This window comes from Aythya marila (assembly GCF_965140915.1).
Source record: "Aythya marila genome assembly, chromosome: 10".
Taxonomy (NCBI): Eukaryota; Metazoa; Chordata; class Aves; order Anseriformes; family Anatidae; genus Aythya; species Aythya marila.
Genome location: NC_139051.1, coordinates 18682610 through 18709529, shown reverse-complemented (window position 1 = coordinate 18709529; position 26920 = coordinate 18682610). Strand labels below are relative to the sequence as shown.

Sequence of the window (26920 nt, the reverse complement as noted above, 5' to 3'; positions counted from 1 at the left end):
TAACAAGGAGCTATACTCTGTGTCATTTTTAATTCCTTAGTGATCGATTATAACACTACAAACAGTACTGCAAAGAAGTCTCATTTAAATTCTGTTTTCTTAAGAAGTATCAAACATGCATACAGAAAATACTCTCAGGTATATACTATAAATAAACAACAAACATCACACCTCTGAGAAACCTGGTGAGCCCAACAACCTTGTCTTTTCAAGTGCTTAATTAATTTATATAAGAAGACCCCCATCTTACTTTTATAGTTTGTCTCCAGCATGTTTTAATTTCAGAATTGAGATTAAATGTTCTTCAAAACATGTATGAAACTAACATCACAAAAGATGGATGATGCTTAGCTCTACAAAATAGGTACACAGCATGGGTTTTCAAAAATATTTTGAAGTCTAGGGATTTTTAGGTTAGGTTATTACATGTCATCATAGGATAGATGCCCAACCCCAGCTGGATTCATTAATTCAACATTCAGGATTTAAACTGTCTTTGTACCTAAATCCCATTAAGTTTTCATGTCTGAAAATCCTTGACTGTGTCCACTATCACCATGGAAGACCTGTCACAGGCAAACACTGCTTTTTGTGCTTGTGCCAGTAGTGCCAACATACACTCCCCAGCTGGGTGCGAAACCTTCATCCTGTTTCACTTTTCCTTGAAACACTCTGAGACTCCCCTTGGTGCCAACACTTACCACAGTGCATTTCCTTATAAAATGAATGCTCCAGCCAACTGAATGAATAATAGCTCTTGTGCTGCAGGGAAAACAACTTGGTGTAGAAGATGCGCTATTAGTGGATGAAAACTCTGAGTATACCACATCATTGCACCAGATGCTGTGAAATAGATCCTGCTCTTCAGGGTGTATCTAACGAAGGCAAGACTAGCAAGATCTGAAGGAACATGCGTGTTTGTCCCACCTTGTACTGCACATCATACCTGCCAGCCATCATCCATAGTAATTCACATCCTTATTCATAAGATCACACCAAAGTGAGAAGCTGCCATCTTCATTTTATGGGTAACACAAGAAGACAGAAAACCACCTTCACAAACATCTCTAGTTTCTAGATTGGCAGGTATTGGGGTTTAAAAAGAAAAGACCTGTGCCCTGAGCATTTCTGTAAGTTGCTTAGCTTCTTAAAAATTTGCATACATCTGACTACAACAAAGTATTTAGCAAAGCATAGAGCAGAACTTTGGTATTCTGCATACAATGATCATGCTTTCACCACTTCACAGGCCTTCACATCTTTAAGAAAAAAAATCTCTAAACTGTTTTCTCTAACTAAAGATCATGAGCTCCTGCACCATAAAAGACCATAAAAGCCTGCCACACAGAAGTGCTATTCTCCAGGAGCTCACGTCCTTTGGTTAGTATCTCCACTTCAACAAGGGGACTCAGGGACATGACACAATGAATGGAACAAGGCGATGAGTGCTTGGGCTTGAGCTCACTAGGGGAATTCTTGCAAAAACAAGACAACAACAACAAAGAGTAATGCACCAGACTTTGAGAAGCACGCTGAAGCCTGGCCAGCTGGAAAGCTAGCAGTGGCTTGGCCTGTAGCAGTTCCCAAAACACAAACAAGCAGGCAGCAGTCATGCAGAAACTTGTCTAGAGAGATCATCTAGGCACAAGCACACACACACAAAAAATTAACACTGACCCAAAAAGTATGTCCCTAAGCAGGGCAAGTCTGGATACTCAATACTGAGCTGCTACCTACAAGCCTGGGCTGGCAGGTTGGATCAGCCCTCCAGATCCATGTTCAAATTCCTTAACAGAGACAATTCAAAACACTTCATATGGGCCTAATGTTGCATCCACTGAAAACAAGAGCTTTGGAAAAACCCAGGCCACATCTGGCAGTCCAGAGCCTGGAGATTTGATACCTTTGGCTACTGCTTATTTCAGAGTCTGCAAACAATTAGGCTGAATGCACTCCTTTATGTTGCTGGGGCAGGGCTTGGTTTACCCTTGCACCCCGTGTTCACAGGCTCATGCCACAAGCAGTGTTTAGCGCGCACACACTTGAAATTACTGGTCTCATTAAAATGCAAAGTGCCAAAGGGGCCTCAGCCCAGCACCAGTGGTTCCCTTCATCCTGCTCTCACAGGCAGGGCTATCCAGGCCTACTTGTGCTGTTAGATACGGGAAGGAAGACAAATAAAAGGAAAGGACAGGGAAAGACGACTGTGGTAAATACTGCACCTTGGACAGGTTTCCTTAAAACCTTGCAGGCAGTGGGGCAGCCCCAGCCACGTTTCATGCCCCTGTGCCCTGCCTGAGCACAATGTGGAGGTGCGAGGCCTCCCCAGATCTGCCGGCTGGGCTGTGCACGGTCCCCACACCACTCACAGCTCCCGCTGCCACCGGGCTGGCGAGGGTCAGGTGGCAGCGCTCGGCCGCAGGCACTGGGGTCACACCAACGACATAAGCGAGGGAAGGGGTCTGCAAAGCAGCACTAGAAGCCCCCACATACATGGTATTTTTTTTATTAGGGAAAGAAAATCCTGATTTTCTCTTTTTCCCACTAAACTGCGTCCAGATACTTAATAAGGTAAGAATGCTATCTTTGGCAGAACAACTAGATCTATTTTGCGGTTTTCTCTTAAAATGCTCCTCTATTTTACAGTATTTCAGCCCTCTTTCTGTAAGTATCTCATCCTGCCTTATACCCCGTTCATGCTATCTCACTCTATAATCTTACCATTTCAAAACAATGATTACCAAAGAGACAACTGAACACTGCTGCCCAGGGCTGTAGTTCATGCTGATTCATACTTGCTGGCCCAGAGGCTTTTTCTCCCCTCAGCCTACTCTCACGAGGTGTATTTTTACTCTTCAGTTATCCTAGTTTCAGGGCTCAAAGCTTATTTTTTCCTATTGCAGAAAGAACTGGGACTGAGCATATAATACAGGATTAAGTTTGAGGTAGTTCAAATAAACGTGAAAGAACACTTTACCTAATGTCAAAAAAAAAAAAAAAAAAAAAAAAAAAAACACAGAAATTAGACTTCATGTTTCCAAAGCTCCATCCACAGCATTCTCGCACCTCTGGTGCATTTTACAGAGTGGTAGGAAGGACAAAGTGTTGGTGTGCTCTGGGAAAGCCTCAGAAACCCTCACTGCAGGCCTGCTTCACGGATCTCTTTTTCCTCATCTGTCCTTAGTTAGGAAAGTAAAAGACATCTTTCTTCATCAGCCTCAATACCTCAGCAAACATAGTAGATGAGACGGCTGAAATCACAGCTATATCCTGAGGAGTTACACGAGAGCCTCCCAGTACCTCCTACCTGATCAGGATTCACATGCAATGAATGCTATTTTCCAATCCACTGATCTCGTCTCACAAATATTTACTTGGTGCAATTTACTTCAGTTGGAGAGCAATTATCCTTATCTCTAAAAATGACCATGATAAACTCATCCAGAACTGGTGATTTCTTTAAGTGGAAAAATACCTCTATTCTGAAACACAATGGTTCTAGCTAGACGCAAATTGCTATTTGGCCTGCCAGAACCAGAATGCAAATCATAAAACATTCATAACGAGGCTGTTTGCTACCTGAGTTACATTTATCCAAGAAACAGCACTCTACTGGCAGTGCATAGCAAAATGGAAAGGAGTAGGAAAATAATAATAATTTTTTACAGTAAGATCTTTAAAGATGTTTTTATTCAACTCTCCCTTGTACAGGGAATTTTAAGGATGAGGAAATAGAGAAATTAAAACTCTCTCCGTTTGTTGCTCTTAGAGTAAATGACAGGATAAGATCAATGTTTGGAAAGAGACCGTATGAAGACAATAGTCTCCGTAAATCTCATCCCTTCCCTTGGTAACAGTATTTAATTTACACTTTCTCAGCTGAGTAATCACCTCTACTTTACAGTTACTGTTCCTTTAGGAATGGATTAATTAGCATTTGCCACAGAAACTTCCATAGGCCTGTACATTGCTGAATAATGTTGCTCTTTAGTCTACGAGCAGGATCTATGACAAGTGCACAGACGGAGAGCGGAAAGTTTCCTCAGCAGAGAGCAGTGCAGGCTGGCACAGAGCTGAGGGTGGCGGACCCCCCTGGGCAGCAGCAGCAGCCAACGTCACCCCCGTCACAGGCTGGAAAGCGCCCGCTGGGCTCACACAGCCTTGCAGCGCTGCCTCCACCCCTCCTGCCTGGCACATGGAGAAGCCAGCTCCCCAGAGTCACCAGTTTACTTGTGGGCTTGCTGTGGGGTCTGTCACTGTGACTGTGGTGGTGCCCATGTCCTCCCTTGGGGCCATGAGCGCTGCTGCCCCAGAGAGCCATGGCGCAGGCCCGGCCTCACACAACACCCAGATAATCAGGCAAACTGCTGGCTCGGTAGTACACCTCATTGTATACACTTGCATCTGACAACAACGGCAGCCTTTGAACACAGTTATTCCCATCCCTGGCCAGGCACAGGCCGGCACAGGCCTCCCAGCAGCCCTGCCAGGGTCTGCCCCCCTCCCGGGGCCCAGCCTGTGCCTCAGCAAGGAGGGAAGGCACATGCCAGCCTCACAGCGAAACACAGACAGAAGTGAGGCACAAAAGGAGAAGGAGCATCAGAATGCAAAATTTACCTTTCCTGAGCACCAAAGGACTCCACATCGTTTCTACCATTAGATTACATATGAGGCAGCAGAGACTTGGGAGATGAAAGCTCAACTACATATAAAACCAAAGTGAGATACATAAAATATACGTAAAGAAGCCAAGACTTAAACCAAAGGCATCAGGGATCCAACCACAGCTGAATTCTGGTGCCAGGACACAGCTAATAGGAAGAACAAATGCAATAGCCATCTACCTCAGGATGAATTTTTAGTGGCAACAAATGTTTCTGTGGAGCCTCTTATACTTTTCTGAACTCCAGAGAAAAAGAAATACTAAAATAAATAATAAGATATGTAGAACATCCCTAGACCCACAAAAATGTATCTCTCAGGGACTTGGGAACAAAAGAAATTTGTGTTTCGGGGAAGGGGGAGGGAAAGCATTTAAGATGAAATTTTAATAATGGTATTGATGGTTTGAAGGAATGAAAACCTAAAATAAAGTTCATCCCCCCAAATGCAGACTGATGAGAAAAGAAGGAAAATACAATTAAGTGCAAAAAGACCCCAAACAATCCCCTAAGCCAACCCTCCTCTCCAAGGCAGCCACTGCTGGACAGGCGCAGCCACTTCCAGCCCCTTGGGCTGCCTGCATCACCCCTGCACACTGCGGGCCCTCTGGAGTCATGCTCTGTTCACAGCGTCCTAAACACCCTCCCAGAGCTGGAAGCAATGGGGGCCAGCTCACGCTGCACCCCAGATAGCTGGGCAGGACCCAAACCCATCTTGGGGCTGCCTGCATGCAGCCTCTGAGGACAAGGACATGCCCAAGGGCCCCCAGAGGTGTGGTACAGCTTCATTGCGAGGTTGGCAGTCCTTGCAGAAAACAGCAATACAGCTGCATGGTTTTTAAAGATGAGAAAATAATGTATTTGGCAATTCTGGCAGATTATGCCACTATATAGTTAGAATACATACACAAAATTTATGCTTTCATTCTACACCTGCAGGCAAAATTAATTTTTCTTTCCAGTCCGACTAATATCATCATTCACCCTCTATCACCAGCCCAGGAGTCACCAAAGAGACAGAAGATGTATGTGTTTTATTACGTGAAACATATGGATCTACTCACATGAGTCACGGCCACATCAATTAAAACAACAACAACAAAACAAGTGAAAATACAGCAGTCCCTAGGCAGGAGTGTTGGAGCTAGCCATGTCAAAGGAGACTCCTGGTTTTGGGAAAGGTCCTGCAATTCCCTTACAATGCTTGGCAGACCTGCTCCCACCAGCTATTCCCTCAAGAAGGTTGGAGCTACCTGGCTGGGGTGGTCCAGAGCACCAGCACCCTTACAGCTGCACCACCTACAGCTAAACAGCATGCTGTGCCACTAAGAGCTATTTATTTATTCATTTATTTTTAATAATATTTAAGGAATATTGTTAAATATTCTTTATGTATGTATATATATATATATCAACTAAGGCAAAAATGACATCTGATGATTTTCAAACCTGTTTCTCTAGGCTGGATGATTCGCACCTGACAAAACATCCATCATATTTTATCACTGTCCAATAAGAATCACGACCTAATCTAGACCACAGCCAGTCCTCTATCAGCCAAGAAGTTCCTGTGGATGACAGACTGAGGAGACTCCAAAATGTATCAGCTAGCTCTTCAACCAAGCACTTTCACCCCAAAAAGGCTTTCTTAAACCCCCTTATTGAAAATTTAAGGACATTCCACCAATCCCTCATTTTTGAGAGGAAAGGGAGGGGGGAGGCAATTTAATTTTAAGTAGATTGGGTTTAAATTTCATTAGTCCCAACTCAGACCTAAGTATAATGCAAAGTCTTGATGCACAGCTCGGATCAGATATTGCCTTAGGCTGCAACAAATATAAGGAAAGAGCTTTAAACACAATCTGCTAGGTAATACTGACTGCGGCTGAACTCAGTGCACAATTTCGGCAGGTGCTTTTTGCCATTTACATTATCACAGACACAGGTGTTATAAACAGATCATTTTATTCAGGTTACACCAGCTTGAAGGTTGGAATCAGCTCACTTCCCCCCTTGCATTATTAGCTAGCCAATCCTGTTAGGTTCATCACTCACAAAGTGAAAATATCTAAATGTGAAATAAAATGGGTATCCATGAAGAGAAGGTAGCCCAGAGGTAAGGCTTGGAACACATTAACTATTCATTGAATCACTTTCAGCAGTTTATATCTGCTAACAACATCCCTCTAGATGGTACGTGTGCTCACCTCATGTTTCTCATTTCAAGGCATTGGGTTCAAACCCTGCTTTCTGTGAGGCTGCCTGGCACACTGCTGTAATGCAGTGAGGTTCTTCAGGTAGGACTGATTTCTAGAGCTGAAGCTCTTTTCAAGCTGACTCGTGAAGTTGACGTTTACAATAAAAACACAACTGGAAGTAGAAGACAAAGAGGCTACCATCTCCTTTCATGGATCCTGTATATCTTTTATTTAATTTACACAGCGTGCTGTTTGTGTGGGGACCTAGAACCTCAGCTCCTTCTTCTCCAAATCTGCCCACCTCCTATCTCCCTTAAACTTCTCAAGTAGATAGACTAGGCAGCTCAAGATGTGTAAGGGCTACCTAGATAACACAAGAAGAAATATCCCTGTCTAGAGAGCAATCAGTATTCTTTATAGTTTGAATTCTTTACTCACAGTCTGAGTTCTCATGAGAACATTTTGTGCTATGTCTTGAAAAAGGAGATATTACTCTTGATTTGATGAAAAATGAATTGGAAATAGGAGCTGTATATGTGCTAATTTATAGCGATGAAGTTTGCATTCATTACAGTAATGAGCATTGCATAAAGCGTATAATCAGCATTCACTGCAGATGTCAAGAAGAATCCAGAGGCAGAGAGGAAATACATACACTTGCCACAGTTGATCATAAACATCATAAACTTCCAGCCCCCAAAAAAGACAAAGCAAGAGGCAGTCCTTTTTCTCCCTACTGGTCCCCAGTTGTGTTTGAATGTATCTATCAAATTCTTGCACCAACGAGCTTAGACAGTCTTTCAGCCATAGGATAAATATTGCAACAAATGCTGTAAATATTTTTGTAGCATGCACGTTGTCTCCTAGAAGCACAACTGTTTCACTCCTTCCCCCAGTAAAAGACAAAAGCTACAAATATGATTACATTCAGCTGGAAGCTGGAGGATCCAAGCAGATAACTAATTAAATCCAATTCCTTTTCTATACAGTAAAATGTTTACCTAACATCACATTGGAAATGAAGAAGAGCAAGCAATGAAAGGAAAAGGTCAGATTTTAACAATTCATCACCTGAAATAAAGCTAAAACATCAGAAAATACCCTCTAGTCTGTGAAATCAAAACAAAGCAGGCAATAGCTAAACAGTAGCTACGATGTCAGATGAAACACAAACCATCTTTGGAAAGAGAAAAAAGTAACTGGAGATTTGCTTGATTTCTTGTCCATGTGGAGCAGAAAGAAGAAAAGAATAATGAATATGCACCAACATTATTATGCGTATATGTTATGTAGACATCTACACTAGAAGTAGTTCTTACCTTCTGGTAACCTAGGGTTGGCATGAATAGAGTTGGGGTCCCCATCTTCCTCGGGATGGTAACGATAAAGTGTCTGTGACTGCTTTTGGGATGACTGACTACGATCTTCCTTTAGAGCAACGGGGGGAGAGGTTGTGGCACTGAACTTTACCTTGGGGAAAGCATTTCCCTCTTGTGTTTCATGGAAAGATTTTGCTGGACTTGGCTCTGTTAAATTCACTTCTTTCAAGCCTAGATGAATACTATTCCCTGGTTCTTCTTTTCTGGCATGCTTTTTCATTTTAGAGTGTGGGGCTCTTTCTTGCTCGTTCCTCTCTTTGTCCCCTTGCTTCCCCTTGGGTCTCCTCTCTGGCTCCCCCAGGTGCTTAGGGGTCTCAGTGGTGGCCGTGGTGTGCTCTGGAGGAGTACTGGTGGTTGCTGGTGCTTCCTTATGCGTCACTTGCTGGGGGGATGCTGCAGTGGTGCGGGGCACTCTCTTTCGCTCAATTCTTTCTGTGGCACTGCGAAATTCAGAAGGCAGCTTAGGTGCTGGTGTGGTGAGTGGCACGGTCGTTTCCTCGGCATATCTATCAGCCAGAGCTGAAACTGAAGGAGCAATGCTGGCTGGTAAGTAGTCATAATCCTCGCTTTGCTCTTGGCTGATGCTCTCTTGCTCAAGATGGGAAGAGTAGCTCCTGTATTTTTTTGGAGATTCCACCTGGGTATTGTCTCCTTCTGGAGCCTCCTGGTCGTAGCTGTACGGATCATCGTAGTGCCTCTCTGGTTCGTTGTCTTCAGTGTCCATGGGACTCACAGTATTTAAGGCGAATGTGTTACAGTCTGGAAGCTGGTAGCACATCAGCTCACCGCCAGCATTTGGGCAATGGCAAACCTTGCACGGGGGCATGTGGAAGGTGTGCCCTGCTACGTACTTCTGGCCCTCGTGGAGGCAACCTATTCTTCCACACTGAGGGCATCCGTCCGCTGGCACCACCGCATCAATGCAGTTTGGAGGCAGCTCCGGGCACAGCATGAACTGGCAGCTGATCTTGCCTCCTCCCTTGGGGCACGAACACTCGGTGCTTCCAAAGTCCACGAAGTAAGACTGCCCTTCGGGTACTTTGCCGTTGATAAAGCCCACGTTGACACAGTCGTAGTACTGGTAGCCTTCGCACGTGCAGCCGTGCTGCAGGCACGTGGCACAGCACTCGCCGGGCTCCAGCACGTCCTCGATGCAGTTGTCCAGGGGCTGGCACTCGGCACCCGTGCAGTCCCTCTGTGCATGGGAAATGCTGCTGCACAGCAGCATGAGAAGGATGGCGTTCAAACAGCTCAGCTGCCAGCCCTGGTACCTACCCATAGTCTTCCCAAACGAATACAGCTGCAGCCCGAACTTGCACATTTCAGAGCTGTTCGTTTTCTTCCTAGAAGGCTGTAGACTCAGCTCCAAATCTGCAGTCTTTTCCCGAGTTACCTTTTCTCATAGATCCTAGAGTTATGAAAGAAAACTCTGTTAAAGACTATATTCAGCACATATCCTGTTAAACATTAGAGGTCTTTAAAAGTTGGGACGAAATCCAACATCTGGAAACCTAAGTATGAAATTAATCATAAAGCCTTCCAAGCATTGTAGGCACAAAGCTTGGAGTTGCATGCTCACCCCCACCCTCCCTTTTTAAAAAGAAAAGAAAAAAAAAAGGCTGTTATTGTTCTATTTTTAATCTGCTCACAATACATATATATGTTAAAATAAAAAGAAGGCCTTTATACTTCAATGTCTTTTCATTAAATCATTCTTTCTAGCTTAAAAAAAAAAGAGAGATTTTTTTGCAGATAATGAACAAATGCCTACTTCCTCCTCTGTAGATGCAAATTTAAGATATTTAATCTTCATGTTATAGTTACAAAGACCCAAATCTTAAAGATCTTTCATGCCAAAATTTAGCCTTGAGACTTAAGAATTTGTCTCTACACATGTTAACTCAAAATAAGAGTTTTCTTCTGCCTCCTTCCTTCATTTAGCAATCATTTGCACTTCAGCCTTCAGCATTAACAGTTATTTTTCTTGCCCCAACAGTGCTAAAATAGAACTTCTTTGTATGTTGCGGTTACTGTGTGGTTAAACGTCGTATTAGCTATCCTGTAATACATATTAGAGGCCGGATCCTCAGCTCACAGAAGTTGGCTCAGCTCCACAGCAGGCCTGTAGTGCACTGGGGAATCGGGTGAGCACACTGCAGTTACAGTAAATACACAACAGATATTTACACCAACTGAGGATACGCCACCGGTGGCAACCACTTCTTTTATTTCTCACAGCACAAGTACAACTTTGCTTTACGGAGAATTGCTACGCTGTGAACAGAATATCTCCCTATAAAAATTAAATGAATTGGCATAACAAAAATTCATTAAATTGTGCTGAGGAAAAGAAAGCTGTTTGCTTTTTAATTACTAAATCCTTTGACCATAGAAAAGTTTAACAGTTAAAGGAAATCAGCTGTTGTACTTTACATCAAAAGCATGCTCAAAAACATATACAAATAACAAGGAAAAGTGGATAATACAGAAAAAAAAAGTTTGTGTATAGAATTTTATAGAATTTGTGACCTGATTATTTTTCCAGAACCCCTCCCATCATTAAAAAAAATACAAATAAAGGCCCTACATCTTTTATCTAGGGGGTTAAACGTAGACATATCACCAAGAACAATAAGCCACACACGCAACAGGAATCTTGCCAGAAAATCCATTCAGAAAGATTACTTCTCCCATTCAAACTGGGCTTCCAGCAAGTCTGCTTAGGCACTGCTGGAAAGCGGCCAGGCCGTGGGAAAAGCGTGCCTGTTCTGATAAGATACGGACAAACTGTGCTAAGAATTTCCACAGTTCTGTCCTGGAATTTGAATTGCTTCAGTACGTTGTACAAAGATACAAGCCTTATAAACTTAGGGTGTTTTTTTTTTTTTTTTTTTTTTTTTTTTACTACTAATTTGAGTATATTAGTTCAGTATGCTGAAGAATACTGCCTGAATGAAAAATAAAAGTACCAGAAAGTATGCGAATGGCTTGGAAGAATCTCACTTTTTCAGAACTGCTCCCCAAACTAGGATATTCTGTACAAAGGTGAATTTTTCAATATGTGGTGCTGAAATTAATTCTTCAGAGTCCAGCCTGGGAATTAATAATTTATCCTACTTTCAGCAGCTTTTCCAGGTAATCCAAATTTGTAATTATTACATCTTGGTAGCAGGGGAATAATGAACAGAAGGACAATTAAAGATAAGCTCCATCTGTAAGGATCCCAGAGCGGCGTGCTGTCACCATCCACTCCCAGCGGTACCTTATGGATGCAGCGCTTCAGCACATTAAGTCCTTTGGTCAAACTCTGCTTGCTGGAGCGCTGCTGGGGCAGCTGGGCACAGCTCTTCTCCCCTGGGATGCTCCCCAGGCTCCCCCAGCCCCAGGACACTGATGGAGGCAGTTTAGGCATCGTAGCCCCATGCATGGGCAGCCTCTGTGTGCACGAAGGTAGGGCACAGCACCGCCTCATGTAAGGGACAAGCACCTCATTCACTTCATATCCTGACAGCACCTGCTCACAGCCAACTATGCTGTCCTGGCGCAGAGCAGCCCTTCAGGTAAATGGAGCAGGATGCTCCTGTGGGTGGTGTTTGCCCGCCCTGCTTGTATATTCAGGCTTCCCAAAACAAACACCTTCTTCTCAGGCAGAAACTTGAACTCCAAACAAGAAGCCCCCAAACTAGCTCCTGTTCTGAGCCACTGACAGTTATATCCAGCTGCAGGTTTACCACAGGACCCGGCCGCAGCAGGGCTCCTTCCTCTTCTGCATTCCTCCTAGCACCTCACAAGCACAGCCCTGTCTTCCTGGAGGGTGCTACTTGACCATCCTCCCTGGCATAGTTACTGCCGCCTCCTTTCTGCCCAAGGGTTTGCATGCTTGTCCCACGTGCCTCCAGTTTTCCTCCCTTCTTCTCCTTGCTCCCTTTCCTCTTGCCCACAGGGAGGCCCAGAGATTTCTGGGCCCTGTCCCGCAGTGAGCCCTGTCCCTGCTCCTCCTGTCACGCCTGCTGCTTGATGCCTCAGTCAGCCTCCTGTATCCTTCCTTGTTTGAATGTTTCCACATCCCTGAACATCCAGCTTTCATGCTGCCGACCCCAAACTGATAAGGCCAAAATCCTTATAAACCCTTTTTCCATTGATAACACCACAGTTTTGCCTATCCTCAGGCTTGCTTTCTTCCATCAGAGGCTCCTTGTTTCTGGTGTAATGATCCCAACAAAACTATCTCTTCTTATTCCTTTAAAGCACCGCATTTTCCCTCTGCTTTCTCCATCTGCTCCCCACACCCATGGCTCCCCCCCGCCACCAACCCATAAACTTGCATATCAAAGAAAGATTCCCTACTCCAGGCACAGAGAAAGGCAGCTTTGAGCAGAGCTCGCAGACATTGAGCCCCACTGAGAACAAGCTCCGAGTGGAGCATGCGTGCCCTGCCCAGCCCACGCAGTGATGTGGGACTGCCTCTGGATCTGCGCCCGTCCCGCTGCTGCGAGCGGGCCCTGGGGAGAGCAGCTAATTACTTGGTAATGGCAGCAAGAGCTGGAGCTGCGAAATGAAGGTGTCTGTTCCAAGAGGGAAAAAAATGCACCATCTCTAGAGGATAGAGGAGTTTTAATACCAGGAGATATTAATGCAGAAATTTCTTTCCGTTAACTATTTTAATGCTTTTTTCAATGTCCTTTTACGTAACTGGGACGATAAGAAAGGGCTTCATCTGAACAACAGGCTGGTCTTTTTATTCCCAGCTCTGTCCTCCACCCACTCTTAGTAATTTCACTGGCTTTTGCTGCTGCTGTGTTGGTGGGATGTCACAACAAATGAAACCCCACACACCAAACACAAAGGTTTTCCCAAAGTCTGTGTTGGCAGTTTTACAGAGCACTAAAGCAAGATAACCCAATGTCACCTGAGTCCTCACGCATTGCTTCATGATCCAGCAGGTTTCGATTTGTGTCCTTCATGGAATTTCCTAACCTGCTGGGCTGCAAATCCTGCTCTGCTTTGGTTCAAGTGCTACCCCTGTTGGCTTTGGTGTTGGCTTTAGCTACCCCTCGGCCCCTGTTAAAGCAGCTGTTACCAGCCCCCTGCACACAGAGCATCCCGAGAAAGCACGTGTGCCCACACAACAGAGGGCCAATGCTCTGGATAGCATTAAGATCCTCAAAGCCAACAGAGGTAAAACTGCGAGCTTAAAGAGGATGGTCAGACCACAACGGCATTCCTTCCTCGTCAGTCCCTTCTTTAAAATCAATTCCTAGGAGAAACAAGACAAATACACTTCATAGCGAACCAGCTCAAAAAAAAAAAAAAAAAAAAAAAGTAAGACATGAAGCATAGACACATGTCTTCATGGAAAAGGAAATGAGAATGCTTCACATTGCAGATGAAACCAGTATCTGTGTGACAGGGCATCAAAGGCTAATGACAGCAACCATCAATTCCTTTCTCCTGAGGGGGGGAAGTGGGTAGAACAAAATAAGATTTCAAAATGCTTACTTTGATTCAATTTGGGGACAGAAAGTTATAAATTCAGAGATTTTTGCAAAACAATATACTCAGAAAGTGATTTACTTGAATCAAAGTCTTAACATAAAGTCAAAATGAAGAATGTTGACTTGATTAAAACAGTTCAGTATTACTTGAAAATGCTGATGAAACCAGTGTGTTCCCACAAAAGATCCAGACATTTTAAATGCGCCACATCTTTAAATTATGAGGAGTATTTTATTGGGAGATTTTTTTTTTCCAGATGGTTTCATTTCAACACTAAACCAGAAAGCTTATTCTAGGTAAGGAGAGGTGACAAGAGGCGCTTTCCTTCAAAGACTTCAGATGAACATCACCTTTCCTTGGGAAGGCTGTCCCAGAGATGGCAGAACTGCAGAAGGCGTGCATGTGTGAAAGAGATACTGCAGGATCAAATGTTCAGTGAAGAAAGAGAGGCAGACGTTTCTAAGCAAAAACCAATAAACAGAATAAATTCAGCCCACTGCAGAGAACATCCCACTGCATGAGATCCCACTGATGTCCAACTTTGAAGAAGTATCTGTGATTTAACCAGTTGTAGATCCTTGCTAACAGGCTTCGGTGGAACTATTCTTCGCAATTCCCCACTAAATTGCCCTTTGCTACAATAGTAAAAACAGAAAGGCTGTTCTGATATCCATCTCCTTTTGAACAATGTGCAGGGCCAGATGCAAGCCTGCTGTGAAAGCAGAAGGTGGCAGACAGCTGCACCATCCCTCCTGAGCCCCATGCAGGGTGGAGCTGGGGGGTTTGGCCACTCCATTTGGCCACTCACCTACACCCAGGTTTCATGCACTTAGAGAAAGAAGCCTGCCCGTGCACTAGCATGGCTGGCAGCAAACGAGGAATGCAGTAGTGGCACTCGCCACCAGTGCACAAAGCACCAGCACACAGAGATGCCAACCCTCCCAGTCTCCCAGTGCTACCCAGTCCAAACTGGCTCCCAGGTGCAACCTGAGGGACCAACCACAGCCCTGGTCTGTGATGTTGAATCTCTTCTCTATCACGTCAGTAAAAGCATTCCAAAAAGCACAGTGGGAAGCTGAAGCGCATGTGCACAGGCACACTGTACAGGGCTAACGCGTTTCGTCTGTCCGTGTATTTTAGCACCTCTCCCCAGCCAGACCTCTCTGGTCTGCTGCAGCTGCCAGCAGCTCTTAAATGGCTGCGGTCATAGCTGAGACTCAGGGAGGAAGGAGGGAGGGGACGGAAGGAAACATCAATTTTAAAACAATCCCTTTTAAATGCAAGAGAAAAATGGAAATTTGTGAGAGACTGTTCTTGTATGAAAAACAGAAGAAAAAAAAAACAAAAAACAAAAAACAAAAAACAAAAAACTAAGCTCAGTAACTCCTGGCTCGGCTGTGCCAGCCAGTGGATTAGCTCTTCCTTTCACACCCTCTCAATCCGGAAACTTGTGATCTCACCAAGCACTGGAATGGATTGCTGCTGGCTGCTCCCAGCCCATCTCGCTAGCAGAGGTAACTGAAGTGCTATTCACCAGACGGATGAATGAAAAGCGGAGAGATTTCCTTTGCTGCTCTTATGCAATATGCAGTGCGCAGAGCCAGACCTTTCTGCCTGCTAATTAATGAAACTTGAGATGAGCTGAAGCCAGCCTTCTCGCTCGGGGCACCTGGGTTGGGGGGAAGGAAAAGAGGGGTAGGATAAACCCCAGTGCAAATCCAAATCCAATAAGCTGCCTTTTCTTATCGAAAGTAGAGCACAAGATGCTTAGTCACTTCAGTGTTGTCAACGCTCCAGTTCTTGGCAAAATCAGCCAATTTTCAGAAGTCATAGCTTTTGCAGACGGTTTCCCTCAGCTTTATTTTCAATAAGAAATCAGTTACCGTAAACCCCCTTTTCATGGAAAAGCTTAAAAATGGACATTTGGGAGCCTGGAGGATCATTACTTAATTCAACAGAGAACTCAAGAGCGGGACAGACCAGGAGCAAGCAGAAGAGATCAAAACTCACGCAGTTTCCCAAGAGCAGCTCCGACAAGACCTCCCTTCCCCGCACACGCACCCCAGGCAGAGATGCTCCCGACACTCTCCAGGACGTTCCCCACATCAAATCCGAACAGGAACCCGGCACGCCGCAGTAATGGAAAAGCATCACCCAAGGCATTTCAACTGCAGTAGCCAAGCATTAGCAACAGTGACTGGGCAGCTCTGGGACACGGTCCTCCAGAAAGTGCAGCTTTTTTAATCCATCTTTGAAGAACTGGGGAGTAAAGGCAGCCTTGTTCCAAGCGAATGGCGGGGCAAAGAAAGCTGCGGAGGGGAGAGTTGTGTCTTGGGTGTACTGTCAGTGCTCCCCCTCGCCCCAGCCCAGCCCAAAATACCAGGGCAGGTATTTGGCTCACTGAGCAGCGAAATTCTGTGTCATTGGGAGGCGCCACTGCAGCAGATCCAAAGTGACTCAGTGGGAGGATGGCAGCTGCAGGGAGCGAGGGAGAAACGACTCACATGGGGGAAAGGAGGGGAACAGGAACACCATCCCGCCCCATGCACGTGGAGGAGCTGGTCCCCATCCCAGCTCTGACATGCTGATGGCTCAGCAAAGGGGCTGTGCGTGGTCAGGGACTGGAGCAGCTGGAACAAGCACAAGAGACCTGAGACTGTCAGAGCAGGGAAGATGTGGCTTCCCTCAGGATGATGCAAATGCAGCATCCACGCACAGGAGGCTCAGCACACAGTTGCAGCCAGGCCAGGGTCATGCAGCTCTGCAGCAACAGAAACCTAAGTATTTCTTTTTAGTGAAAAAATAATAAATATATATATACACACGTTTTTAACATCACCAAGTTTCAGGTGACTGTATATGCACCTCCAAAACACAATAAACTAATCCAGCTATTTCCACGACAGCCAAAAAAATCTGGGAAAAGATTAAAGCAAAGTCAGCGACAGCCATTCAAAAACATTTCCCAAGGCGCAGCCAACAAAAACTTGTCAAAGCACATAAGTTATGAACTAATTTGCAAAGAGAGAGCTCTTTTGGCAGCATACAGGCAAAGCGTGTCCCTGGGTCCCACGGCACCTCAAGCAGCCGCACACATGCGGAGACAGCCCCAGGGGAGGTGGCAGCACAGCTCCAGCACAGCCGTGCCCCTGGGGATGACACCAGCACAGTTCAGTGCTCCAGGCTCAGGTGAACGTTGTAAATACTCTGCACTGATGAGCGAAGGAAATAAATTGTTCTCATTTGCCTTAAGAGTTGCACTCCTCACTTCCCACTCAGGATAAATAAATCCCTGCTTCCCATAGTACTCCCTCTTATTTAGTACTTTTTGGTGAACACCGTAAGCAACCAAAGCAGAACCTGCTCCTGCATTTGGTCTCATAACCCTGCTCCTCAAAAAGTATCCTTTCAGGTCCTGGATTACACTTCTCTCTCCCCTGTCTTTCCCTAACTTCCTCCCGGATAATCCAGTTTCTGTCCCCCAGAGCTCACGTATCTGCAGGGTTGCTGCTCCTCTCACCAAGGCACAAAATAGCTGCAGTCTCAAGGACAGCAGCATGCAAGATCTGAGCATCTTGTTTCCAGTCACTCCCCAACCCCCTTTCACCATTTCTTCTTTCTTCAGTGAAGTGCCTACGATGCTGCTTACAACTTTCTTTAAGTAACAGATTCAAGCTTCGCATTTATTTGTTTGTTTTCTCAATCCAGTTGTTTTCTTTATCTTCCACTGCACAGGGGACCAGCCAGCACTCTGCACCTCACAACACATTGTTTCCCTAACCCTAGGATACAAAAAAAGGTTTCCCCCACCCTAAAATAGAAATTAGGCAAAAGAAAGCCCACTTTTTAACTGACAGCTTAGCAAGTGGCAGTTTCTGACCTGCCTACTGCCATGTGCCACCTCGGAAATAACTAACAGCTGCTTTCATTGAGGGAAGACTGACGGAACTGCAACACTGTTTTCTGCAGTATACCTGCAAGGCAAAACTGCTCCCCCGCTGGGATGGCAGCTCTTCTACTGCCTGAACTTCAGCCTCAGAACTGAGGACCTTGACTGGAAACTCTCCGGAGTAGCTCAGGGGGGTTGCTTCAGTCCACCAATTAATTTCAAATGACAGTCACAACAAAACGTCAATGCAGTAATTTTGTAGTAAATAATTTTTCAGTGAACGTGTCTTGGCCTTGACATTGTCATGATGAATAGTGGATCTCTATCTGCCATGGTGAAAATAACCCTTACTGTGCGGTGACCATTTTATAGTCTCTTACTATTTTTGGTTCACAGTTCCTCCACAACATTATACATTTATACAGCACTCTGTCAACGTAGCTCTTTAGGTCCATCACACACATAGCTGCTGTCTCCAGTCAGGATTTCCCTAGGAGTAGGCTGTGACTTGTGACATTTTCGCCTCAAAATGCACAATGGTTTTTCACATTGTAGTGAAATCCCCCAGAAGGGTCTGAGATCAAACTCCTTTCTTTTATGACTCAACAGGATCCAAATCTGTCCCTCAAGAGAGCAAACATGCTCTCAGTAACCAACTGTAGCAACAAACCAACTCCTTTCATGAGCTATGCTCCGCTCCACAGCTGAGAAAATATATCTTCTGCTCCCCCAGCTGCAGAGCGCACCTAGCTGAGACTTGCGTGCCAGTAGGTGAACTTCAGCACACCCTGTGCTGCCTGTGCTCCAGCTTTCAAATAACACTTCAAGTCAGCACACAAGGCCATCACTGCCTTTGTTCCATACACAGAGGGCATTATCCTGCCCTATTCCTCTGGATAAAGGCTGGGGAGGGGAGGGGGAACTGGAATAAGGAGCAGATGAAATGCTAGCTCAAATTTACCCATAGCAAGTACGCTGTAGCTTGTGATCCTTTTCAGGTTTTGGAAGCATTACTCCTGTGAGTATCCTGTGAGTTTTCTGTGCTCTAATGTGAGCAGAGAGTCTTTCTGTCAGAAAGAAGGGACAAGAATCAGTATCACAAGAAGAAACACCTGCCCTGACCACCACTTCTGTCTCAAAGGCTTGTCAGGAGTTATCTGGTATGAACCAAGATCTTCAATGCAGGGCAGGGTGCACAGGGCCTCTGCTGCCAGATGCCAGTCTGTGCCCAGACCAGCACGCAAGGACCATGGATACAGGATGAAATGGAGACATAAAAGACAAGGTGGACGCATCTCCCAACAGAAACTGGTACCAGTATCGCTAAACAGTCATCTCCTTTTTCCTGCCTCTGCTCAGCCCCATTTTGTGATTTCCCTGTCCTTTGGGTTTCTACAAGCCATGAAGGAGGACACAGAGTTTAGCAATCAACCCCAAAGACAGGCTGGGCTAAGGACTTATAACTTTCCACTGAAAACTGTTCAGCTATTGAATCTGGTAGAGCATGTGCCCAGACATCTTTTGGTAGGAAGACGAATTTGGGTTTATTTCGGCACTCACATACATGCCCTCTCCCCACCCATGCCACGAGACACCGGACAGCAGACAGAGCACATCTGTACCGAGTGGACTAGACGCACCACGAGGCACACTGCCAACCAGAAAGTAATAAAGTCCAGAAAAAGAAACAACGATCAATCCTACAGGAACAGATTCCTCATATGGTGACAAAAGAAATCCCAAATAAGAGTCATTATATATACCAATTAAATTCTTTAGCTAGAGCAAAAAAAAAAATATATTATTTTAATGGAGAAAAAACTAGAACATTTGGTTAAAATGTTCTCACAGAAATGTTAATTACCACAGGCATTAAGCAAACGGAAATCAAAGCCTACCATTTGTTGAGCACTTTGAAAAGTTTTAATGCAAAAAACGTGCTTGAAAGAAACCTTCAATTTTTCCTCATGAATGAAAGCAAATCCCTGTAAATGAAGCCTACATCTATCATGCTGCTAATCAGTCAGCAGCCACAGATGTAATCCATCAATCAAAATCGTTCCTGTGCAAACTTTCCATAAAAGATAATGGAATTAATTTGGTTTGCTGGATACTGAAACGTGAAAAGATGCCTGCTCTGTTATTTCATCTTGGAGCCCCCCATTCAGAGACAACAATAATGCCAGATGTAACTAATAGAAGTTACCCTCACAATACCTCCCATCTTCCACCCTGTGTTATTCTTCACTGATCCTCCAAGATTGAAGAGTTGTGTAAAAGAAGCTGGGAGTTGCTGCCTGACTCCTGCTTTTGGGCAGCAACCTGTCCCCTAATCCCCTGCCTCAGCACGAGGGCAGGGAAAGCTTTGCTCCTGTGGGGCCGGGGAGCCCTTGAGGCAATGTGACAAGCAACCCATGTCACAGGCACCCAGAACACATGTGCAGCTGCCTGAGAGCTTTTATCATACCTGCTGTAGCACTCAGCCATAGGAACTGAACTTGATGCTGACCAGGAACATGTCTTACAGGCAGACCTGCCAGAGAGCATCTGGATGGAAACTGCCCTGGGCCCTGCTTACCCTCCAAGAGATGCTAAGGCCAGTAATAAATACTACCTCATTTACTGAAGGCTAAACCTAGAGAAGCATTCTGGGTGAGGCAGCCTCATTAGAATTCATTTATAACCAACCCCAAACAGATTTAAAGCTATTTAGGGTTCATCATAAAAAGAAAGCACTGACTCGTACTCTGAAACTCATGAAAGCAAAGTATCTAGTATTATTTCATGCTCAACATACACACATACATATGAACATATAAAGGCATGTATTTCTTGTACTACTGTGGCACATGAGGATAATTTCCTGAGGCTAAGAGCACTGTTTTGGGGTCTATTTTTGGTAGTCTGTACAGAATCTCACACTGACACACTCAGATGACAAACAGTTTGCTCTGCATCTAAATACGTTTACTCAACTTCTGCTCTCAGATGCACGTATGCAGTTCTTCTTGTGGTCATAATGATTTGTGGTTCTGTACAATATTTACCCTACGAACCAGAATGATATTAGAAGAGCAAGTTTTGTTTACTTTGTAAGTTATACATTACATTTTCTATTACCAGAGGAAGCTAGTATGGTTTCCTGTGTAAGTATGCAACCCATACTCCAGAATATTTCAAGTTATTGATGATCAACAAATACAAGTTAGCCTATAACAACTTGCAAATAAAGGCAGAACATAAAAACTAAAAATTTCAGCAATCCAGAAATGCTGATACTACAAAATTTGGGTTTGTTCTAGTAGGAAACATGCTATGTTTTTATAAGATATTTAGCAAAAATGAAATTTTATTTTAACTGCTGCCCTGAAGAAAACAAGTCTCATCACTTGATGGAACAAACATCCTTTGAAGGAACAAACCAGACTTTCTCCAGTATTTAAGAGAAAAAGTCAGATCCTTTCAAGTATATGAAAAGGTAACCTATCTCCATCTCCTCGTATAGGATTCTGAGGAAATGATGTAAACATTGATGTAAACTTTGCTTTTCATGCCAGGTGACATCCAGGTATTTCTCCTATGCTGGAGAGAGAATCCAGAGCAATCTACTGCTTAGAGGTCTACTTTTGCATTAAATTATGTGCGTACAGCTGCTCCCACTAACATAAAATACAGTCTGAATAATTTTCTGTATGTTACCTTGTAGAGGTGCATATCATTTAAGTAACAAGAATATTTCATTCCCTTTGACAACATATTTGTTGTTGTTGCTGTTCTTGGTACATTAAAATTTATATATGTACTCTGGTCAGTGTTTCTCCTGTAAGGGAAGGAAGCTATTTTATTTTCCAGCTAAAGAAAATCTACAACTCTAAGATGATTTATGCATGGGGAAAGAAACCATTAACACAAAGGATGAAGAATGAGCTGATAATCACTCCCTTCTCCACAGTCCAGCACAAGGCTGGCAAGAAAAATTAAGATGACGAAGTCACTAATATGCAAAAGATAAAACAAAGTCTCCTAAAAATCACATGACATTTGGTTAAAAAGAAGAAAAAAAAAAGTAAACACAAGTGATTAGGACTACAACATATTCTTCACAGTGAGAGCAGAGCTATTCCAGCTGTCCAGCCTTCCCTCAGACTCCTCTGCTAGTGCTGCCACAAACACAGCCTCCGAGCCTGCAGTAACAAGCAGCCATCCAGCAGAAAAAGGCACCTGCAGAGAGCCTTCCTGTGGCACGACCTCACCTCTCCCCAGGATGATTTTAAACACTCTGGCAGCCCAGTCAGACGTTCACAACCATCTGACTGATTTGGGAGACTGGGAGAGGGAGGATTTTCATCAGATACCCAATCGTTATAAGGGTACTAGAACTTTTGCAGAATCATTTCTAAATGGAAGCTGCTGGTACAGTGATCTTAGCTACTCAAAGTGCAAAGAACAAGAACAGAGGGGTCCATGAATCTAAATTCTCTAAAGAACAAGGCTTTAGTTTAAATTCAGTTTTCTAGAAGTTACCTCAACTGATGAAGCTTCTTCTACAGTCAGTGAAGAGGTGGGTAAAACTTTGGAGGGCAATTAGTATTACTAATAGTCCATTTTAAGATGTGTGGATTGCCCCTTAGAAATGTGCTTGTCTTTATTCACTTTATGAGGACCTTAGACAATTAATTACCTTATTTTTGAGTAGATAAAGCTGAGGAGCCTGTGATTTTTCAATCTGCAAAGGAAAACTTTACAAGGAACAAGACCAAAGTTTATAGAATTGAGAGAGAGACATAAAGGGAAAGTGAAATTCATTCACCAGACCTGGGCCACCGAAGTGCATAGGCCAGTGAGAAGAAAGCCATCATTCCCCAAAATGCTAGCTGCCAGAATCTCAGTAGAGCTCTGAAAAATGATGGAGGTTCATCATCCTAAGAGATCCTGTCATTTAGAAGAATGGAGAATGAAATTGGTGCAACTTCTGGCAATTCTCACAATCCACTGTTTGACCTGTATGACTAGCTTTTATGGGGGTTGCAAGATGTGGATCATGATGGAGATGTTCTGCTCAGTTCTGTAAGTTTAGCTATATTACACACTGGTGTGATGACTGTCATGATTTGAGTCTTCATCACTTCCACACTATTCTCAGAGAGCCAAAGCTCTACAAATCAGATAAGGCAGAATTGCATTGCATGGAGACAAGATGAAGACATTGCCCATCTATCTGATTATAAATGTAACATGTTCTTTTTATGCAGAGACTGCTGTCAGTATATATTGACCATGTTATATACTCACCACTGCCTTCCAAATCCTCAGAAATATGACTTTCCCTTTGGGATATTTAAGTAAAGTAAAAGTTCACCTTTAAAGCAATGTTAAGCAATAGCTTTCCATGTTACCTTCCGATGCATACTACCACTTCAGCCTACAGACGCTGTTTTTCCTTCAGCAGAGGATTTCAAGTTGTTTGACTATACCCTGTTTATTTTACACAAATGCTATTCCTTTCTTACAGATGGATATGATCCATTGAAGACCTGGAACATTTTATCCCATAGCAAAACTCATTCAGAGTACCATCTGTTCTTCCTACAGGGGCACAGTAACGCCAAAAACTGTTTAACATTCCATAAATTAAGACCATATAATGGATAGCTCATTGTTAAAGGGAAGCAAGGAATAATTTGGAACCTGATGACATATATTTTGCTGGGATTTTGCCTTATAAATAGTATCCAATGTATTATTTTTGGTTTGCTTCCTTAAAAACATCACATACTACATTAAGCAGCAAAGGCATGTCACAACCAGGACCATCCTAATGCTTGACTTTATCCCCACTTCCATCAGGGTCAGCAGGATCCTTTCTAATGACCTCAGGGGGGTTGCACTGGTCCAATGGGTTAGAACAGATTCACTGAAAAAACAGATTCTGTTCTCATTTACCCTGGTTTGCATTTGTTGCATCTGCATGATAAACTTCCTAAGAGAATAGAATTCAAGCTTTAAGTTTAAGAGCCATTAAAATATTAATGCAACATCTATAAAATATGACATATGTTGCACTTACACACACACACACCACTTCACTTATTGGTAAGAAACCCTAGCCAGAAATGAACTGTTACTTGTTATTCCTTTCTACTTCAAAATGCAGAAGTTTAATCAATAAAAGGGTTGGGCATAAAATCCTACTATGGCTATGTATCATTTAACATGAAAACAGCCTTATTTTGCCATCCATACAGAGAAACCGCAATTAAATAGAAGTCTACAACAACAAAAAAAAAAAAAAAAAAAAAAAAAAAAAAAAAAGTGGAGCACGCAAAAGAAATCAATAGTGCTTAATTGGAAAAAAATGGCACTGCAAAATCCTCCGCCCAAGAGAGGGGCTGAGTGGCACCGTGCCTGGTGCTCCGGGCTGCCTGGGGACAAGCAGTCCTCCCTAACATGCAACTCTCGTCACACACGCTGGGAGCTGCGTGTGAGCTGTGCTTCTCCGTCCCAGTGCACAAGTTGCACTTCTTAAATCAGAAAAGTGCTATATGGCAGCGTGCTTCAGGACTTGTTGGGGAACCGGAGAAACCACCGACCCTAAAACTCTAAAAGTGGTAAGAATTAGCGTCTAAAGCTTGAGCTGTGTCTGTGGAGTTGTTACTTAAGACTACATCCGTAAGCTTATACAATTACTACCATCTCTTTGTGAAGCTCTCATATTGCTACAATGAAATTTGCAGAAGCAGCGCACTTCCAGCCCAAGCATTACAGTTCCCAGAGACAATGCAGAGACATTTCCATCCCATCAGGTCCTTGGCGGTGGGGGAAGGGCAGGAGTGGCGGGGAGGGGGAAATGCAACCTGAGAAGTGGTAAGTGTGTCAAAATCCAAATTACTTGGAGATATTTTGCAGCACAATCATCCTTTATGCTTGTGCAGCTCAGCTCATATGGCTCACATTCAGCCTGTCACACCGAATCATTGCTACTTCTTGACTTGCATTAACAAAAACAAACCTAACTTTTGCTTCAGTATGTGAGGTAAAATGCTCCCCGAATCCACAGTCAAAAGGCCAGAAGCGGCATTAAAAATAATTGCTTTTGTAAGAAGCTCACTTCTGACGAGAAGTAAAAAAAAGCTCGGTGAAGTTCTGCCTAACAGCACTAGCACACATGTGTTGCTTATGGAGTATTTCGCAGAAAACCGTACTGCAAAAAGCTTTGTCCATACGCAGAGCAGATGCAGTCTTACCTAACAAAGCAAACCCGCCTCTACCTACTTAAGTCTTTAAATTGAATTAAACCGAAGATATTTAGCAAAAGTTTCAGAGTATCACAAAGAGTTAGAAAGTAAATCTGGAAAACAGAGTACAAAATCAAAGAGTAAACACAGCCAGATAAAATCTTTGCAACTAGCAGAAAATAAGGCACAAAGCAAAGCCAGCACTCAAACAAAGTTATTTTACACTTCTCCCAACAAATTTGCAACAAATGTCCAGTTAGGAAAGATTTCTGCTGACCTGTGGATGTGCAGCACTGTAGATGCAGTGAGTTTTCCTATCACCTTTTGTTCCCAGCCATGTCAGCTGTGCTCTGCTCCAAGTGCTGCTCACACTCCCAAATCCCCTTTTCCAGCTCTATCTTAGGAACTGCCCAGATTTTGTAGTGTAATCTGAGCAGGGAAGTACCATGTGCCTATGATATGGTTAATTCACTTTTTACCCCCCGCGATGCCTAAGGAAGCTGCCTCGCATTTCAAAGCTCTGCCTGCGACCGTCTGACCCAGGTATGGCCGGGGCAGCACCGGGGCTGCCTCCTGCACATGCACGGGGCTGTTAAAGAGCTCGTTCCCAAATTGCAAATCCCAGGACAGGGGCTGCACCCAGCCACTGATGACCATGGTTCCCCTTCCTGGGGTGCTTGGCACACAGTGGGGCACAATGCCCCACATTGAAGGGAGCCAGTCCCATTGCCCAGGGCCACCACCACTGTGCTGGGGGCACCGCTGTCCCCGGGACCAATACAGGGCCCTTCATAGAGACAACTCTGGCAAGGCCCAGTGAGCCCCAGTGAAGCTCGGGCATCTGGTCTGGGACCTCTGGCAATGAAGACGTTAAATGGGGCATGCTGCAAGACTCCCAACCACTCCTCTCCAGTGCTGCCATCAGCTCAGTGAGAAACCCTCTCAGCTTCTTCTGTTAACAAAAGAAAGCTCTCCACACACAGCCACAAAACTTCTTTCTGTTAATTATTCTGTTAAGATTCTTCTATTTTCACCGGTCTACTTTTGTTTGGTATTTGCAGTCATATCACAGAATCACAGTGACTGAGGTTGGAAGGGACCTCTGGGGACCACCCAGTTCAATATACACTGATAAGATCCCTGCCCAGCCGTCTCTTCTCCAGGCTAACCAGGCCCAGCTCTCTCAGCCTCTCCTCATAGGATATGCCCCTGTCCCCTCATCATCTTCATAGCCTTCTGCTGGACTCGCTTCAGGAGCTCCATGTCCATCTTGTAGAGAAGAGCCCAGAAATGGGCACTCCATGCTTAATGATGAGAAGTCTGCACTGCAGAGGGGGAGGAAATGCCTCTCCTTCCCAAAGTCTGCACTGGGAAGAGTTAAACCAGCAGTGAAGCTGCCAAACACACATAGAGCAGCATGGTCACAGAAGACAGAGCAGTCTTTGAGCCCTGTCACTCCCGCTCATCCAGTCCCAACCACACCATCAGGTCCTGAGTACAGCACACCAAAACCTGGGTGATTTACAACCAGTACTGACCTGGCGCAACTTTCTCCTCAATTTTTAGGCCTTGGAAAGGGAAAAGCCCAAGCAGTCAATGGTTGTGTTATTTCCCAACTTCCTTGAATGCAATCTACATGTAATCCCAGTGTCAATACTGTCAGTGTTTCAAATGCTCCTAAATCAAATTACACAGGAAGGCTGAAGGGGCATCCAGCCCCACTTGGCAAGGGCTCACTAAAGAAATGGGTGATTTCTATTTACGGTCTTGGACAAGCCTGGGCAGCGGGAGGGAACAGCTAGAGCTGCTTTCAAAAGGCTGAGAAGGAGCCCTTAGGAGAGATTAAAGGGGAGCAACAGTCAGGGATCTTGGAAAAGGAAGAATCTAAGACACAAAGATGGCCAATAACAGGAAAGTTCTGGGGGAGCTTTAATTCTTGTCCAGAAGAATGCAAAGCAATTTCTTGTAAGGAACCTGCTTTTTATAGGCTTGGCTTTGTAATACCTGCAAATACCTTGTGTGGGATTTTAATGATCCCATGATGCTTCTGAAATTTTCCTTT

The 26920-nt window shown here is 44.2% G+C and overlaps 1 protein-coding gene across 9 annotated transcripts in view; it reads right to left on the bottom strand.

Annotated features, from left to right (window-relative positions):
- FBLN2 (fibulin 2) overlaps positions 1-26920 on the bottom strand; it is a 112342-nt gene that overhangs the window by 67604 nt on the left and 17818 nt on the right. For 7 of the 9 annotated variants that reach the window (XM_082768348.1, XM_082768341.1, XM_082768349.1 and 4 more), the window contains exon 2: positions 8179-9646. In XM_082768348.1, coding sequence (XP_082624474.1) covers positions 8179-9559 — 1381 coding nt within the window. In that variant the 5' untranslated portion in view covers positions 9560-9646. Of the gene's footprint in view, positions 1-8178; positions 9647-15795; positions 16023-25135; positions 25188-26920 lie in introns of those variants that run through there. The other 2 variants (XM_082768342.1, XM_082768345.1) reach the window with 2 other exon arrangements.